At 52.6% G+C, this 18,952-nt stretch overlaps 2 protein-coding genes across 2 annotated transcripts; both read left to right on the forward strand.

Annotated features, from left to right (window-relative positions):
• Positions 1–4,359: 4,359 nt before the first annotated feature.
• Positions 4,360–9,668, forward strand: LOC113755919. The gene is made up of 2 exons (XM_027299780.1): positions 4,360–7,629; positions 7,752–9,668. Exons 1-2 carry the CDS (start codon positions 4,360–4,362, stop codon positions 9,666–9,668), a joined length of 5,187 nt encoding a protein of 1,728 aa, XP_027155581.1.
• Positions 9,669–15,625: 5,957 nt separating this feature from the next.
• LOC113755920 lies at positions 15,626–18,754 on the forward strand. The gene has a single exon (XM_027299781.1). It carries the CDS (start codon positions 15,626–15,628, stop codon positions 18,752–18,754), a length of 3,129 nt encoding a protein of 1,042 aa, XP_027155582.1.
• Positions 18,755–18,952: the final 198 nt, after the last annotated feature.

An 18,952-nucleotide genomic window follows, 5' to 3' on the forward strand; every position in this document is an offset into this window, starting at 1 on the left:
AAAAACTTGTTTTTGAAAAAATGACCAATCCAAACGGAGCCTCATATGGGAGCTTGTGCTAAAGTGGTTTTCTTGTCAAGCTTGTTGCTCTTTGTACATGCTTAATAGTCTTGAGTTGAATATTTTTTCTGCTTTTTATGTCTTTGAAGTCTATAATTTTTCTTATTTAAATCTGGTGTCTGTAGTAGAACAATTTAATTGTGGTTCAAAGTTTAAATCTCAGTTAGCTGAGGAAAAGTACATATACAGTCATGATCCACATGCTGAAGTCCTGTTGAAAGCATGTCTGGTTTTACAGGTGTTGGTGATTGCATGATTCAAGTTGAATTAATTGTGGAATGACCTGCTCTTAATCAGATAAACCTTCGAAATGCTAAGCAAATTCCACTATGGTGTTTGTAGGGATGCAAAAGTTCAAAGAGGAAAGCAGTTGATACCATTCAGGCCTCTAACACCCCCAAATTGTTCACGTCCTCATTTAAGGTTCCTAAGCTGAAGAATTCATCTCCAGCTGTCCATTGACCTCCATCACCATTTTCTTCTATTCTTTCAATTTTTTTTTTTTTTTTTTTTTTGTGCAAGAAGGCAAGCTGTTTTTTTGTTGCATATAGCTTTGAGTTATCTATGTCCTTGCTAATCCTAGTGTAACTTTCCCCTTTCTTTTTGTGCATTAAATTAACATGATTTCTAGCTGAAATCAGATGTAGCTTTTAGTATATGTTAGGGGAGCGGTAGTCAAGTAAGATATGTATAAGTTTGCAAACTGGGTTTCCCCTACTGGCCAGGGGGAAGACCCCCCTAGGGAGGACTTCCTGCTGCCACCAACTCCTGCCCAGCGCAGGTAGTCAGTCATGTTTGTGTGTAGTGAAATGTAGTGCAGGGAGTACGTCTGTTGTTGGTTCTTTGAAACTGGGAGCTTCATCCTAAATTAATGTATGTGGGATCCTTGCACCACATTGTGCGAGGCAACAAAATACTTTGTAGTGATGTTTAATTCCCCCAACTAGTTCCACTCAACCACATTGTAAAATTTGGAAATGTGTTAACGAGAAATTTTGGTTAGAATGCTACACTACAAGGTGCGTACGCACCTATGCAATTGTTTGTACTTTGTACCAGCCTCCACCTGGCCAGCTGAATTGATCTTATGGCATGCAAGTTTTCAGTGTTCGGTTTGGGTGTGTTTATATTCGATTTTTCAATTAATCTTTTCATGTTTATGCTTTAATAGTTAGGATTAAGACTACTATGTTTAGCTGAAGGAAGAAAAAGGGGGTTTTTTTGTTTTTTTTTTTTTTGGGGGGCGTGGGGGGACGGGGGGAGAGGAAGGGTGTGATTCCAGCAGACTCTCAATTACTACATTCAGTATCCAGCGCCAGAGGCCATTGTGTTCCCAGGTGAAGATCGGGCGGAGGGAGGTCAGAGCTGGAGGAACCCATTACATTTGCAGAGATGTTACAAGAGGAAAACATTAGCAGGACACCTTGATTTTGCGAGGCTTCAAAACTCTCTAAGAGAAGAAAGACTGAATTGAAGCCCAACGGCCTCCGGGAAATTCTAGTCGCGATGTCATGTTGACAATAAGTAAGCGGTTTGCCTTTCAAAAGGGTAGCGCCAAGATCCATTTTTTTCAGTCGGTGTTGATCAAGAATGTTAAAAGATAATGTTCAGCAAAATACTTCCTCTCAAAACTTTTTCTCTTTAAATTGAATTCGATATTCATTTTAGTCCTGCATGAATCCTCGAGGTTAAAAGATAAGTGTCCAGAAAGCTACTTCTGATCAAACTCTCATCTTCTGCATACAAATAAGATAACTTTAAGTAAAAAGAAAAAGGGTTTTTATTATTTATTGATAATTCAATTCATTGACTCCAGAAATCAATTCTGCTTATAACCTCATTTTATTTAGAAAAGATCAAGATGGCTGATCACGAATACTCATTACTCGGAACTCAATACAACAGATGTTTAAGCCCCGTATCACGGATTTCCTAATGATTAATAAGCGACGCGACCAAATTGGACCAGACTATTGAGCTAGCTAATATGTGGCAGGCTAATCGCTACATACCCAGTAAATCGACAGCGTAAAACAAAAATCACAGCAGCAAAAGATCGTTGGTGTAGCTAGACCCCAACCAGGAAACACAAAACCAAGAAAAGATGTACTACGACGCACCAAAACCACCACCTTGTCTTCCTTTCTGACCATTCCGCAGTTGTACTCGGATATATGCTAGCTAGGACATGTGAAGAGCATGGAGCCTGGATTTTGGAACGCCAAGTACTGTTTAGACAGGAGGTCGAAACCAGCTGGACTGGAAAGAAGAGTGATAATACACTAACACCAAAAGCAGCAGCACCACCAGCACCAGCCCCCAAGGAGGGGAGCTGTTGCCTTGTTGGCTCGTCGACTGATCCGAAACCGGCCTTAAACCTCTGATATAAAACCACCTCCTGCTAAGCATCATCAAATGAACCATCAAAATCAGTAGCAACGGCAGCAGAAAAAGAAACAGCTTGAAACCGGTCATGGTACGCTCCATCTGGGCTTTGTAGTCCCAGTAACTTGCCATACACATTAACGCAGCTACCAGCCCAAATATAACCATCAAAGGCGCGGGTGGTAGTGAGACTGATGCTAAGGTTTGGTCTCTCCAGCTTGTTCCCCTTCCTTCTGTTACAAACCAATTGCCCATCTTTTTCTTTTTCCCACTTTTTCTCCTTTCTTGTCCTCAGAAATCTATCAGCTAAATTCTTTCTGGGTATTGTTGAAGTCGAGGAGTTGAGAACAAGCTTGGTTACTGCATAGAAGATCAATTCTGCAGGGGATAAAGTTAGTGTTCTGAAAAAAGCTAGATGCTTGCTTATAATTTATGTAAATTAGTAATGGAGTTTTAGATTCTATCCCCAACCGACTTCTTTTCTGGATGCATCCAGCTAGCTATCTGAAATGTTCCATATGCTCTAGTGTGGTACCATTTTGCTTTACAAAACCGAGATAAAATAATATACAAGAATGCATTTCTTTTGTAAGTTGTTACTCCGTTATTTAATCTTTTTAAGTGAAACTCTGGAGTCTATTAGGTAGTATAAGATTTATTTCATAGTTAACCAAATACTCTTAGTACCTCAAAATGTGTCAACAAACAGAACAAATAAATAATAATAATAAGGTCCTTTTTACTATTTTCTTATTCTCTGTTCTCTTGTGTGACTAGCTACTTTCATCTTTTTACTACTATTATTCGTATATTGTTTTTTTAGTATACTTGAACTTAAGCTTTTTTTTTTTTTGATCTTGTTATGTTTAATTTTTTAGCACTAATACTAATCACAAATATATGTTAGGTATGTGCAAAGCATATCTCATATGGTTTCAAATTATTTAGATACATCTAAAAGAAATGAACTTATAATTAATCAATTATTAATAGTAAAAGAGACAAATAATAAATCAAATTAAAAATGAAAATATTAATCAGTCCATTATTATTTAACGATACTTTGCTTGAAATTTTTTTATTCATTTGAGAGGATAAAAAGCCCATAATTTCCATTTTAATTATAATTTAACAAAAATAATGTATTCTGAGGATGCTCACCTCGGCCGCCCCGCATGCCCGAGGTGACCTCACCTCGTCCAACATCAGAGCTCACCCGTGCCTCGGGCATATCCCTTAAGCTCGGCCGGATCCCTAGTCTACCGTGTAGGTGACCTCGGCACCTCCACCTCAGCCGCACGCGGATGAGGCAAGCCACCTGACATCATCCGGGATCAGTGCTTTATCTGAAAAGCACTGTCGCACTTAATGACTACTGCAAAGGACTCCTCGTCACCCTGTCCAGGCGGCTACAGTGTCAGAGTCAGGCCCCCTGACAGGGAACAGAGCCGTAATGGCAGGGCATGGGTCCCACCGACATAAGACCTCCGTCCTGCCCTCCACTCTCGCTCTATAAATACCCCACACACTCCAACAAGTAAGCATACACTGTTCATTTGCTCATACTCTAGCATTTTCTCGTTCTCATACTAACTTAATCGTCGGAGTGATACCAGGGGAGAAGCCCCGCCATTCACTTCGGACAAGGAGGTCGACTTCGGACACACGAATTCACCTCACCTCCTCTCAGAGAGGACTGATTCAGGTCGGCTTACATATCCACCAAAAATCACCTCTTCAATTGGCGCCGTCTGTGGGAACGAGATTACTGCTAAAATGAGATCCACGCGCTCCAGAAGCGGAAGAGTTCCCTCAACTGGGGCTGGGCAGACATCCGGAGCCCAGCAAGATCGTATCTCTGAGGAACATGGGTCCCAAAGGACCCAGCCCAACAATGAGGAGGCCATCGCCAAGATGGCCGAGTTTGTCACGGACAACCCCAACATCTTTGAGGAACTAGGAAGGTACCTCAAGAGGCAGGGAAAAGAAAAAGCCGAGTCTTCCAAGAGGAGACCAACGAAGTCCCCTGAAGTGCCCTCAGGCGAGGACTCCGAAGATGGGCGTCTATCTCGGAGCACCTCCAGGCGAGTCTCATCCAAGGCAACCTCCAAGATTGCCTCCATCTCCCGAGCATTTTCTCGGGGACTACTGGGAAAACGAGCCGAGGACCCACCTCGGCGTCCCGGAGGCCTAGCTTCTGACTACATGAGGGCTCCGCCCTTCACTGATGACATCAATGGGGAGATGGTGCCCCCAAACTTTAAGCTTCCAAATTTGCACACCTACGACGGCCGAGGTGACCCCGAGGATCACCTTCGCGCCTTCATCTCCGCATTCCGACTCTACTGCGTCCCCGACGCCGTGATCTGTCGGGCTTTCCCCATCTTCCTGCACGGGACCGCCCGGAAGTGGTTCTGGAGTTTAGAACCGGGGAGCATTTCCTCCCTGGATGAGCTGATAGACCGGTTCATCCACCGCTTTGTGTCGTCTCGACCAATAACAAAGACTTCAGCTTACCTCTTGAACCTGCAACAGGGTCAGGGCGAGTCACTTCGCTCGTACGCCCAAAGGTTCAACGAGGAGAATGTACAGATACCTGACCAGAACGAGCAAGTAACTATTGCTGCCTTCACCAACGGGTTAGTAGCAGGGATCTTTAACACCGAAATCCATCGGCAGTACCCCCGTACACTCCGGGAGCTCTGGGAAAGAGTGGACCAGGGAATCCGAAGCGAAGATGTAAATCGCATGAAGCGAGAAGCCCAAGCATCTCGTACGGGGCAAGATCCCCGGAGGAGGAAAGACACTGGCCGAGGTGAACCAGGCCCAAGTGGCACTTCAAACCAACCCCGAGACCGCCGAAGTGTCTTCGACCGGATCGTGAAAGGCAGATTGTCCACCTCGGACGCCGAGCTGACGCCCCTCAATTCGAGCCGGACCCACGTCCTGGCTGTGATGAGGCAGAATCACCTCGGCCGCAACCCTCCCGAAATTCCGGGGAGGAGAGATAAGAGGAACTCGAACCTCTACTGTGCCTACCACCGTGATGTAGGGCACGAGACTGAAGACTGCAACGACCTAAAGCGGGAAATCGAAAATTTGATCCGGCAAGGATACCTGAAGCAATTCGTCCGCAAGGATGGAGGCTTCAACCGAAGCGTCTCCCACCGGGAGAACCGAGGCCCTCGCCGCGACGACCGACGGGACACGAACATGCATTGCCGAGGTCCCGAAAACCGTAGGGAGGACAAGCAGCCCCCACGCGATGGCTCACCGGGCTACGGCCCCAACATCGCCGGGGTGATCAACACCATCGCGGGAGGACCAACGGGAGGAGACAGCCAGAACTCCCGGAAGCGGACCTACCGCCAGGCCGAGATGGAGGTGGCCGAGCCGAGCTCTCGGCTGTCCGAGGTCATCACCTACGGTCCCGCTGACCCCGTTCCTGCGGCCTCCAGCAATCATGAAGCTCTTGTGATTGAAGTCCTCACCAACAACTACGTAGTCAAAAAGGTCTACGTAGACCCCGGAAGCTCGGTAGACGTCTTGTACTACCGGACTTTCGAAAGTTTGAAACTGACCAAGGAGCAACTCACTCCTGTCAGGACTCCCCTCGTGGGATTCGGGGGACACGTCGTCCACCCGGAAGGCATGTTGACCCTGGTGGTAACAATCGGGCGTCATCCACGCTGCCGAACTGTGCCTGTCAGTTTTGCGGTGGTCAAAGCAGACTCCCCCTACAATATGCTGATAGGCCGGCCCACGCTCAATGCCTTGAGAGCCGTATACTCCACCTACCACCTGAGCTTTAAATTTCCAACCTCTGCGGGGGTGGCCGAGGTAAGCAGCGATGTGGGCGCCGCCCGGGAATGCTACCTCGCCACCATTCAAGCAGCAGTCACCCCCCGGCCCTCACCGAGGTCAGAAGAAAAGAGGCCAGCGGTCCTCTCCATAGACTGCATCGACCCTCGGAAGGCAGAAGAGCCCAACAGGCTGGAGCCCGGGGATGAGGTGGAACTGGTGGTAGTGGATGAAGCGAAACCTGACCAAGTGGTCCAAGTAGGGGCTGGACTACCCTCACCCCTGAAAGAAGAAATGATCTCCCTGATCAAAGACCACCGAGACGTCTTCGCGTGGTCCGCGGATGAAGTGGTCGGAGTGCCACCCGAGCTCATGACTCACCAACTCAACGTTGACCCGCAGGCCCGACCTGTGCGACAGAAACGAAGGCACTTCGGCCCCGAACGTAGCCAAGCCATATCGGATGAGGTCGACAAGCTCTTGCCGGCCAAGATGATCCACGAGGTCCAATATCCCACCTGGCTGTCCAATCCAGTCATGGTAAAAAAGGACACCGGGGGATGGAGAATGTGTGTCGACTTCACCGACCTCAACAAGGCCTGCCCCAAAGATTGCTATCCTCTGCCAAGGATAGACGCCCTCGTCGACGCGGCGATGGGGTATGAAATCCTCTGCTTCCTAGATGCCTTCAAAGGGTATCATCAAATAGGAATGAGTGAGGAGGACCAAGAGAAAACGGCGTTCTACACCGAACGAGGTACTTATTGTTACACTACCATGCCCTTCGGGCTAAAGAACGCCGGGGCGACCTACCAAAGGCTGATCAACCGACTCTTCCAGAATCAGATCGGCCGCAATGTGGAGGCCTATGTGGATGACATCCTCGTTAAAAGCCTCGCCACTTCATCCTTTCTGTCAGACGTGAGGGAAGTCTTTGGTGTCCTGCGAGACTCGAGGATGAAGCTGAATCCCAAGAAGTGCGTCTTCGGCGTCACCTCGGGAAAATTCTTGGGGTATCTGGTTTCCCACCGGGGAATCGAGGCCAACCCCGACAAAGTGAAAGCCATTCAGGACATGTCCCCACCTCGGAACATCCGAGAAGTCCAACGGCTGAATGGACGCCTGGCCGCGCTGAATCGCTTCCTGTCCCAATCAGCCGAGAAAGCTCTGCCTTTCTTTAAGGTGCTGAAGAATGCTGACCAGTTCGCCTGGACTGAGGAGTGTCAGGCTGCTTTCGACCAGCTGAAGCAGTACTTGCATCACCTACCAACACTCGCTTCACCTCGGCCCGAGGAGAAGCTCTACCTCTACCTCTCCGCAGCCGACGAGGCTGTCAGCGCTGTGCTCATCCGAGATGAGGGCACCCAAGTGCCGGTCTACTACGTCAGCCGAGCCCTCCGCGGGCCGGAGACCCGATACACGCAAGTGGAAAAACTTGTGCTGGGGCTCGTCCACGCAGCTCGGCGGTTGAAACCCTACTTCTTAGCCCATCCCATCTCGGTCAGGACCGACCAGCCCATTCGGCAAATATTGGTGCGACCCGAACTTCTGGTCGCCTCACCAAGTGGGCTGTCGAATTGGGAGAATATGACTTGTCCTACGAGCCACGCACCGCCATAAAAGCTCAAGCTTTAGCTGACTTCCTTGCTGAGCTCACCTTCACGGAAGGTCCAGAGTCCACCTCAGCCTTACCCGAGGTGTCCACCTCATCCCTGTGGACATTGTATGTCGATGGATCCTCTAATGGAGACGGCTGCGGAGCCGGACTGCTCCTGGAAGGACCTCAGGGGGAGGTTTGCTCTTACGCCCTCCGCTTTGACTTCCCGGCCACCAACAATGAAGCCGAGTACGAGGCTCTAATCGCTGGACTCCAGCTAGCCCGCAAGCTCGGCGCCCAGCAAATCCACGTCCGCAGTGACTCCCAACTCGTGGTACGCCAAGTTATTGGTGAGTACGAGGCCAAGGATGAGACCATGCAACGGTACCTCTCCAAAGTTCACCAACTCACCGCGTACTTCAAGTCATTCGAAATCCAAAGGATCCCTCGGTCCCAGAATAAGCGAGCCGACGCCTTATCCCGGCTGGCTTCCACTTCATTCTCTGACCTCAGCAAAACCGTCTTGGTGGAGGTCCTGAGTGAACCAGGGTACGTGGAAGAGGTGGCCTGCCCCGTGCACTCTGAAGAAACTTGGATGACCCCGTTCATCCTTTTCTTGGGTCAAGGAGTCCTTCCCGAAGACCGAGCTGAAGCAAGGAAGATACAACGCAAAGCCGCTCGGTATGCACTCCGCGATGGAGAACTATATAAGCGCTCCTACCTCGGCCCATGGTTGAGGTGTGTCACCCCCGAGGCAGGACGCGAGGTCCCCCACGAGATCCACGAGGGCCTATGTGGGGCTCACATCGGCCACAGGATGCTAGCTAAGAAAGCTATGCTCCTGGGATATTTCTGGCCATCACTTCGGCAAGACTCCCAGGACCTCGTTCTCGGCTGCCCTTCCTGCCAAGTCCACGCACCCGAGCACCACCAGCCTTCAAACTTCATGGTCCCCATCACTTCACCCTGGCCGTTTGAGCAATGGGGGACAGACATCATAGGTCCCTTCCCCAAAGCCGTCGGGGGTTATACATTCTTAGTAACCGCTGTGGATTACTTCACCAAGTGGGTCGAGGCCGAGCCACTTCGGACCATCTCAGGGCTGGCCATTCAAAAATTCTTTTGGAAGTGCATTATCTGCCGCTTCGGCATACCTCGGGTCATCATCTCGGACAATGGGAGACAGTTTGCCGAGAACCCGTTCAAGACTTGGTGCGAGAACCTCGGCATCAAACAACACTTCACTTCGGTAGGCCACCCCCAGGCCAATGGTCAAGCAGAAAACTTCAACCGGACTCTTCTACATGGTCTCAGGACCCGACTACACCGAGTTGGGTCATCTTGGGTGGAGGAACTCCCCAGTGTCCTGTGGTCGTATCGGACCACGCCGAGGTCAGCGACGCGAGAGACCCCATTCTCCCTGACCTACGGCGCCGAGGCGGTCATCCCGGCTGAGATCCTTACCCCCAGCCCTCGGCTGGCAGCCTATGCCGCCGAGGTGAACGACGAAGAGAGGCAGCTGGACCTCGACCTCGTCGAAGAACGAAGGAATCTCGCCTCAGCCCGGATAGCTTCTTACAAGAACACACTGGCACACTACTACAATGCCCGCGTGAGACATCGTAGATTCCAACCTGGAGACTTGGTTCTTAGAAAAAACTCAGTCAGCCGAGCTGAACCGCAAGGGAAATTATGCCCGAAATGGGAAGGCCCTTACCGAGTTGTGGAATCTGACGCTAAGGGGTATTGTAAACTGAGTTACCGAGATGGCTCATTAGTGCCGAGGTCTTGGCACGCCGAGAACCTCAGATTGTATTACGCCTGAATTTTTAATCAAGTAATGACTTCAGTTATTATGTTATTCTTCAATATCGTTGTTACGCTATTAAAAAATAAGGGGGACAAGCAAGGGATGAAGTCAAAGCAAGAAATTAAAGCACTGAGACGAGAAGAAATATGCTTTCATTCAATAAGAAAGAGCGTTACAAAAGTACAAGGCCGAGGTCCGAATGCTACTAAGCACTCTCCACCTCGGCCACCCCCTTAAAGCCGCGAGCCTAGACCCCCGTCTCGGCTCCATCCCCGGTCTTGGCTCCCTCCTGGGCATCCTTCTCTTCGGCCTCCTTGGGGTGAACTTTATCTCCATGCTCTTTGCCGACGTCCCCTCCGGCTTCGTCTCCCTCAGCGTTCTCTCCTCCAGCTTCTTCCACTTCCACGTCCTCGAACACTTCGTCGAGTTCGGACAGCCACTTGTTGAACTCGACCTGGACTTCGGCCAAATTCCTTCCTGCCTGAATGCCTTCGGCCATCCGATCGCATAACTCCTTGGAGTCCTCATTGTAGCTGGTATGGTTTTTTAAGGACTCCAAGGCCTCGGAGGAGAGGTGAGCTGCGGCCTCGTCAACGGCCGATGTGAAACCAAACATGAAGTTAGGCGTAAGTAGTTGGCCGAGGTCCTTGATGAAGGCCTCGGACTTCCGAAAAGCGTCTACGGCCGAGGCTCCGGCACCCTCGAGAGCTTGCTCGTGGGACGCCTTCACCTCGTCCCCCCTCTTCTGCTCCTCTTCGAGGGCCGATCGGAGACTGTTGATAGTAGCCGCGGCCTCCTCATCCTTCACCTCGGCCTCCTTAAGCCGCCTTTCAAGCTCGGCCTTCTCAGACTCGGACACCAACAGTTTTTTCTCCAACTTGTAGATTTGATTCTGCAACTTGCCGGTGTCCTGCTCCTCGACTAGAGCACAGTACCGGTGAGTCATCTCGGCCACAAAGGCTGAGGTGGAAGCCGTGCTCACCATGAGGCTTTGAATCATCTCAGCCGGGGTCAACTTCTTCATAAATTCCAAGTCCCTTGGTAGGGGGGAGTGCATCACCAACTCTTGGGCAACCCGAGGATGGCTGCACCTGTCGTTGACCGAAAGTTTCCAGTTCGGACACCAGTGCCCGGCGGGGTGCGTCTTTTCATCCCCAGAAAACACCGGGGGACTATGGAAACGATTCCATAGCGAGGTCCCCGACACTGCATTGACCGGGGATTTCAGCTGCTTGCCTCGGCCATGAGGTGGGAGTGCCGTGGTGACTCCAAGAGGCACTCCCTCTGGCACGGACGAGGTGGACCCCGTAGCAGCGGTGGCCGAGCTGCTTTGACCAACCGGGGTGGGAGTGCTCTTGGCCGCCGAGGTCTTGGCAGCCTGCCCTTGCGATTTCTTCTTCGGCGGAGGTGCCAACGTCTCATCAGAGCTCTTCCTCTTCTGCCTTTTGGCCACTTCGGACGAGCCCGATACGACGATGTCGGACAGTTTAGTCACTGCACAAAAAACAAATATTATCATATGTCTTAGCCGAAGTGAAAGCAAAGTTATGAAAGAAAATTACAAGGAATCTTAAGTTTGGTGGAAGTGAAGGGAGCTCTGTCGGGACTGAGCAAAGCTCGGCTGATTCCCCCGTCAACCAGCACGGCTTCGGGGTAGTCCAGACTGTATATCCGAAGTCCCGACCTCATCAGCTTCTGGAAGTCCTCCTCCTTGGCATCCCCAGCGGAAGGATCGGCCTTCGCTTTGATTGGCCTCCACCAGAAACCTCTAGGGAAGTCCACTTCGGACACAAAGAAGAAGTCGCGTTTCCAATTCTTGATCGAGCTGGGAGAACCGACCACCAACTTCGGAATGGCATTGTTCCGGTTACTGACAAAAAACCATCCCTTGTCTGTCCCGTGCGCCTTAAGGGTATAACATCGGCGGAAGAGGTCGACAGAGGGAGCCACCTCCTGATGTCGGCACAGCATCTCGAACCCTATAATGATGCGGATCGCGTTCGGGGTGAGTTGGGTAATCCTCACGCCGAAGTGACGAAGCAAGTCCCTGAAGAACCTTGACGTGGGCATCCTCAGCCCGGCCTCTAACTGTTGGACATAGATGGCCACTGTGCCCAAGGGGGGCTTTTCGGCTGAGTCATCTGCTCCGGCCGGAATGATCTCGTACCCCGACCGGAAAGGGTACTTGTTCATCACCTTCACGGCCCTATCTCTTCGGATGCGACTTCTAAACTTCGGCATCTTGCCGAAGTCGATGTTGGCTAGGTCCTCGGGAGCGACAGGCTCCAGGGCGTCCTCGTCGTGTGGTGTCTCGACGCCGAGCTCCTCGTTGTAGTCCACCTCGGAACCACCCTCGCTCATCTCGGATGACTCCAACTCCGAGGCTGCCCCACTGGCTCCCGCCTCGGTTGATCCCTTCTCAGAACTCGGGGTCGACCCTTCCGAACTAGATGTCGTCGCTTCTTCCCCAGGATCCGGCCTCACCTCGGTCAGGTGGCTCGGAGTTATGGTCTCTTTGTGGGTCTTAGCCGTTTTGGCCATGGGTGAAAGACGAAATAAGAAAGAAGAAGGGTACTTACTATTGCCTACGGAACTGGACGAAGTGGATGACCTCGGATCTGATCTCGGCTACTACTCCGATCTCGGCTACTATATTGACCTCGGCTACGCTCGCGAACTTTGCGGGTCTCGGATGAAAATGAAAGGTGTGAGAAGTGCGATGAGGGGGACCCCCCCTATTTATAAGGGTTTGGGGAGAATCCGAAGAGGCGGCAAGAATGCGAAAGGACGGCCACGTTCGAATTCAAAACGTCGTGCCTCCCTCTCTCCTCATTAATACCCCGTCCTTTCAGCTGACACCCTCTGCACGAAACGTCCCACTACTTCACGACGCGACGGTTACCAGTGACCACATCCTGTCAACTGACACGTCCACGTGTCGCGTCCCCGCATCTTCCGGGGCAGTTTCGGGACTCCGGCTCTCTACGACTTCGGCACAAGGAAGCCTCGGAACCTCCCTAGCCCGGAGCTCCCGAGGCTTGGGGGGCTTATTGAGGATGCTCACCTCGGCCACCCCGCATGTCCGAGGTGACCTCACCTCGTCCGACATCAGAGCTCACCCGTGCCTCGGGCATATCCCTTAAGCTCGGCCGGATCCCTAGTCTACCGTGTAGGTGACCTCGGCACCTCCACCTCAGCTGCACGCGGATGAGGCAAGTCACCTGACATCATCCGGGAACAGTGCTTTATCTGAAAAGCACTGTCGCACTTAATGACTACTGCAAAGGACTCCTCGTCACCCTGTCCAGGCGGCTACAGTGTCAGAGTCAGGCCCCCTGACAGGGAACAGAGCCGTAATGGCAGGGCATGGGTCCCACCGACATAAGACCTCCGTCCTGCCCTCCACTCTCGCTCTATAAATACCCCACACACTCCAACAAGTAAGCATACACTGTTCATTTGCTCATACTCTAGCATTTTCTCGTTCTCATACTAACTTAATCGTCGGAGTGATACCAGGGGAGAAGCCCCGCCATTCACTTCGGACAAGGAGGTCGACTTCGGACACACGAATTCACCTCACCTCCTCTCAGAGAGGACTGATTCAGGTCGGCTTACATATCCACCAAAAATCACCTCTTCAATTGGCGCCGTCTGTGGGAACGAGATTACTGCTAAAATGAGATCCACGCGCTCCAGAAGCGGAAGAGTTCCCTCAACTGGGGCTGGGCAGACATCCGGAGCCCAGCAAGATCGTATCTCTGAGGAACATGGGTCCCAAAGGACCCAGCCCAACAATGAGGAGGCCATCGCCAAGATGGCCGAGTTTGTCACGGACAACCCCAACATCTTTGAGGAACTAGGAAGGTACCTCAAGAGGCAGGGAAAAGAAAAAGCCGAGTCTTCCAAGAGGAGACCAACGAAGTCCCCTGAAGTGCCCTCAGGCGAGGACTCCGAAGATGGGCGTCTATCTCGGAGCACCTCCAGGCGAGTCTCATCCAAGGCAACCTCCAAGATTGCCTCCATCTCCCGAGCATTTTCTCGGGGACTACTGGGAAAACGAGCCGAGGACCCACCTCGGCGTCCCGGAGGCCTAGCTTCTGACTACATGAGGGCTCCGCCCTTCACTGATGACATCAATGGGGAGATGGTGCCCCCAAACTTTAAGCTTCCAAATTTGCACACCTACGACGGCCGAGGTGACCCCGAGGATCACCTTCGCGCCTTCATCTCCGCATTCCGACTCTACTGCGTCCCCGACGCCGTGATCTGTCGGGCTTTCCCCATCTTCCTGCACGGGACCGCCCGGAAGTGGTTCTGGAGTTTAGAACCGGGGAGCATTTCCTCCCTGGATGAGCTGATAGACCGGTTCATCCACCGCTTTGTGTCGTCTCGACCAATAACAAAGACTTCAGCTTACCTCTTGAACCTGCAACAGGGTCAGGGCGAGTCACTTCGCTCGTACGCCCAAAGGTTCAACGAGGAGAATGTACAGATACCTGACCAGAACGAGCAAGTAACTATTGCTGCCTTCACCAACGGGTTAGTAGCAGGGATCTTTAACACCGAAATCCATCGGCAGTACCCCCGTACACTCCGGGAGCTCTGGGAAAGAGTGGACCAGGGAATCCGAAGCGAAGATGTAAATCGCATGAAGCGAGAAGCCCAAGCATCTCGTACGGGGCAAGATCCCCGGAGGAGGAAAGACACTGGCCGAGGTGAACCAGGCCCAAGTGGCACTTCAAACCAACCCCGAGACCGCCGAAGTGTCTTCGACCGGATCGTGAAAGGCAGATTGTCCACCTCGGACGCCGAGCTGACGCCCCTCAATTCGAGCCGGACCCACGTCCTGGCTGTGATGAGGCAGAATCACCTCGGCCGCAACCCTCCCGAAATTCCGGGGAGGAGAGATAAGAGGAACTCGAACCTCTACTGTGCCTACCACCGTGATGTAGGGCACGAGACTGAAGACTGCAACGACCTAAAGCGGGAAATCGAAAATTTGATCCGGCAAGGATACCTGAAGCAATTCGTCCGCAAGGATGGAGGCTTCAACCGAAGCGTCTCCCACCGGGAGAACCGAGGCCCTCGCCGCGACGACCGACGGGACACGAACATGCATTGCCGAGGTCCCGAAAACCGTAGGGAGGACAAGCAGCCCCCACGCGATGGCTCACCGGGCTACGGCCCCAACATCGCCGGGGTGATCAACACCATCGCGGGAGGACCAACGGGAGGAGACAGCCAGAACTCCCGGAAGCGGACCTACCGCCAGGCCGAGATGGAGGTGGCCGAGCCGAGCTCTCGGCTGTCCGAGGTCATCACCTACGGTCCCGCTGACCCCGTTCCTGCGGCCTCCAGCAATCATGAAGCTCTTGTGATTGAAGTCCTCACCAACAACTACGTAGTCAAAAAGGTCTACGTAGACCCCGGAAGCTCGGTAGACGTCTTGTACTACCGGACTTTCGAAAGTTTGAAACTGACCAAGGAGCAACTCACTCCTGTCAGGACTCCCCTCGTGGGATTCGGGGGACACGTCGTCCACCCGGAAGGCATGTTGACCCTGGTGGTAACAATCGGGCGTCATCCACGCTGCCGAACTGTGCCTGTCAGTTTTGCGGTGGTCAAAGCAGACTCCCCCTACAATATGCTGATAGGCCGGCCCACGCTCAATGCCTTGAGAGCCGAAATTTCCAACCTCTGCGGGGGTGGCCGAGGTAAGCAGCGATGTGGGCGCCGCCCGGGAATGCTACCTCGCCACCATTCAAGCAGCAGTCACCCCCCGGCCCTCACCGAGGTCAGAAGAAAAGAGGCCAGCGGTCCTCTCCATAGACTGCATCGACCCTCGGAAGGCAGAAGAGCCCAACAGGCTGGAGCCCGGGGATGAGGTGGAACTGGTGGTAGTGGATGAAGCGAAACCTGACCAAGTGGTCCAAGTAGGGGCTGGACTACCCTCACCCCTGAAAGAAGAAATGATCTCCCTGATCAAAGACCACCGAGACGTCTTCGCGTGGTCCGCGGATGAAGTGGTCGGAGTGCCACCCGAGCTCATGACTCACCAACTCAACGTTGACCCGCAGGCCCGACCTGTGCGACAGAAACGAAGGCACTTCGGCCCCGAACGTAGCCAAGCCATATCGGATGAGGTCGACAAGCTCTTGCCGGCCAAGATGATCCACGAGGTCCAATATCCCACCTGGCTGTCCAATCCAGTCATGGTAAAAAAGGACACCGGGGGATGGAGAATGTGTGTCGACTTCACCGACCTCAACAAGGCCTGCCCCAAAGATTGCTATCCTCTGCCAAGGATAGACGCCCTCGTCGACGCGGCGATGGGGTATGAAATCCTCTGCTTCCTAGATGCCTTCAAAGGGTATCATCAAATAGGAATGAGTGAGGAGGACCAAGAGAAAACGGCGTTCTACACCGAACGAGGTACTTATTGTTACACTACCATGCCCTTCGGGCTAAAGAACGCCGGGGCGACCTACCAAAGGCTGATCAACCGACTCTTCCAGAATCAGATCGGCCGCAATGTGGAGGCCTATGTGGATGACATCCTCGTTAAAAGCCTCGCCACTTCATCCTTTCTGTCAGACGTGAGGGAAGTCTTTGGTGTCCTGCGAGACTCGAGGATGAAGCTGAATCCCAAGAAGTGCGTCTTCGGCGTCACCTCGGGAAAATTCTTGGGGTATCTGGTTTCCCACCGGGGAATCGAGGCCAACCCCGACAAAGTGAAAGCCATTCAGGACATGTCCCCACCTCGGAACATCCGAGAAGTCCAACGGCTGAATGGACGCCTGGCCGCGCTGAATCGCTTCCTGTCCCAATCAGCCGAGAAAGCTCTGCCTTTCTTTAAGGTGCTGAAGAATGCTGACCAGTTCGCCTGGACTGAGGAGTGTCAGGCTGCTTTCGACCAGCTGAAGCAGTACTTGCATCACCTACCAACACTCGCTTCACCTCGGCCCGAGGAGAAGCTCTACCTCTACCTCTCCGCAGCCGACGAGGCTGTCAGCGCTGTGCTCATCCGAGATGAGGGCACCCAAGTGCCGGTCTACTACGTCAGCCGAGCCCTCCGCGGGCCGGAGACCCGATACACGCAAGTGGAAAAACTTGTGCTGGGGCTCGTCCACGCAGCTCGGCGGTTGAAACCCTACTTCTTAGCCCATCCCATCTCGGTCAGGACCGACCAGCCCATTCGGCAAATATTGGTGCGACCCGAAGCTTCTGGTCGCCTCACCAAGTGGGCTGTCGAATTGGGAGAATATGACTTGTCCTACGAGCCACGCACCGCCATAAAAGCTCAAGCTTTAGCTGACTTCCTTGCTGAGCTCACCTTCACGGAAGGTCCGGAGTCCACTTCAGCCTTACCCGAGGTGTCCACCTCATCCCTGTGGACATTGTATGTCGATGGATCCTCTAATGGAGACGGCTGCGGAGCCGGACTGCTCCTGGAAGGACCTCAGGGGGAGGTTTGCTCTTACGCCCTCCGCTTTGACTTCCCGGCCACCAACAATGAAGCCGAGTACGAGGCTCTAATCGCTGGACTCCAGCTAGCCCGCAAGCTCGGCGCCCAGCAAATCCACGTCCGCAGTGACTCCCAGCTCGTGGTACGCCAAGTTATTGGTGAGTACGAGGCCAAGGATGAGACCATGCAACGGTACCTCTCCAAAGTTCACCAACTCACCGCGTACTTCAAGTCATTCGAAATCCAAAGGATCCCTCGGTCCCAGAATAAGCGAGCCGACGCCTTATCCCGGCTGGCTTCCACTTCATTCTCTGACCTCAGCAAAACCGTCTTGGTGGAGGTCCTGAGTGAACCAGGGTACGTGGAAGAGGTGGCCTGCCCCGTGCACTCTGAAGAAACTTGGATGACCCCGTTCATCCTTTTCTTGGGTCAAGGAGTCCTTCCCGAAGACCGAGCTGAAGCAAGGAAGATACAACGCAAAGCCGCTCGGTATGCACTCCGCGATGGAGAACTATATAAGCGCTCCTACCTCGGCCCATGGTTGAGGTGTGTCACCCCCGAGGCAGGACGCGAGGTCCCCCACGAGATCCACGAGGGCCTATGTGGGGCTCACATCGGCCACAGGATGCTAGCTAAGAAAGCTATGCTCCTGGGATATTTCTGGCCATCACTTCGGCAAGACTCCCAGGACCTCGTTCTCGGCTGCCCTTCCTGCCAAGTCCACGCACCCGAGCACCACCAGCCTTCAAACTTCATGGTCCCCATCACTTCACCCTGGCCGTTTGAGCAATGGGGGACAGACATCATAGGTCCCTTCCCCAAAGCCGTCGGGGGTTATACATTCTTAGTAACCGCTGTGGATTACTTCACCAAGTGGGTCGAGGCCGAGCCACTTCGGACCATCTCAGGGCTGGCCATTCAAAAATTCTTTTGGAAGTGCATTATCTGCCGCTTCGGCATACCTCGGGTCATCATCTCGGACAATGGGAGACAGTTTGCCGAGAACCCGTTCAAGACTTGGTGCGAGAACCTCGGCATCAAACAACACTTCACTTCGGTAGGCCACCCCCAGGCCAATGGTCAAGCAGAAAACTTCAACCGGACTCTTCTACATGGTCTCAGGACCCGACTACACCGAGTTGGGTCATCTTGGGTGGAGGAACTCCCCAGTGTCCTGTGGTCGTATCGGACCACGCCGAGGTCAGCGACGCGAGAGACCCCATTCTCCCTGACCTACGGCGCCGAGGCGGTCATCCCGGCTGAGATCCTTACCCCCAGCCCTCGGCTGGCAGCCTATGCCGCCGAGGTGAACGACGAAGAGAGGCAGCTGGACCTCGACCTCGTCGAAGAACGAAGGAATCTCGCCTCAGCCCGGATAGCTTCTTACAAGAACACACTGGCACACTACTACAATGCCCGCGTGAGACATCGTAGATTCCAACCTGGAGACTTGGTTCTTAGAAAAAACTCAGTCAGCCGAGCTGAACCGCAAGGGAAATTATGCCCGAAATGGGAAGGCCCTTACCGAGTTGTGGAATCTGACGCTAAGGGGTATTGTAAACTGAGTTACCGAGATGGCTCATTAGTGCCGAGGTCTTGGCACGCCGAGAACCTCAGATTGTATTACGCCTGAATTTTTAATCAAGTAATGACTTCAGTTATTATGTTATTCTTCAATATCGTTGTTACGCTATTAAAAAATAAGGGGGACAAGCAAGGGATGAAGTCAAAGCAAGAAATTAAAGCACTGAGACGAGAAGAAATATGCTTTCATTCAATAAGAAAGAGCGTTACAAAAGTACAAGGCCGAGGTCCGAATGCTACTAAGCAC

Source organism: Coffea eugenioides, unplaced genomic scaffold, assembly GCF_003713205.1.
Source record: "Coffea eugenioides isolate CCC68of unplaced genomic scaffold, Ceug_1.0 ScVebR1_1855;HRSCAF=2785, whole genome shotgun sequence".
NCBI classification, from domain to species: domain Eukaryota; kingdom Viridiplantae; phylum Streptophyta; class Magnoliopsida; order Gentianales; family Rubiaceae; genus Coffea; species Coffea eugenioides.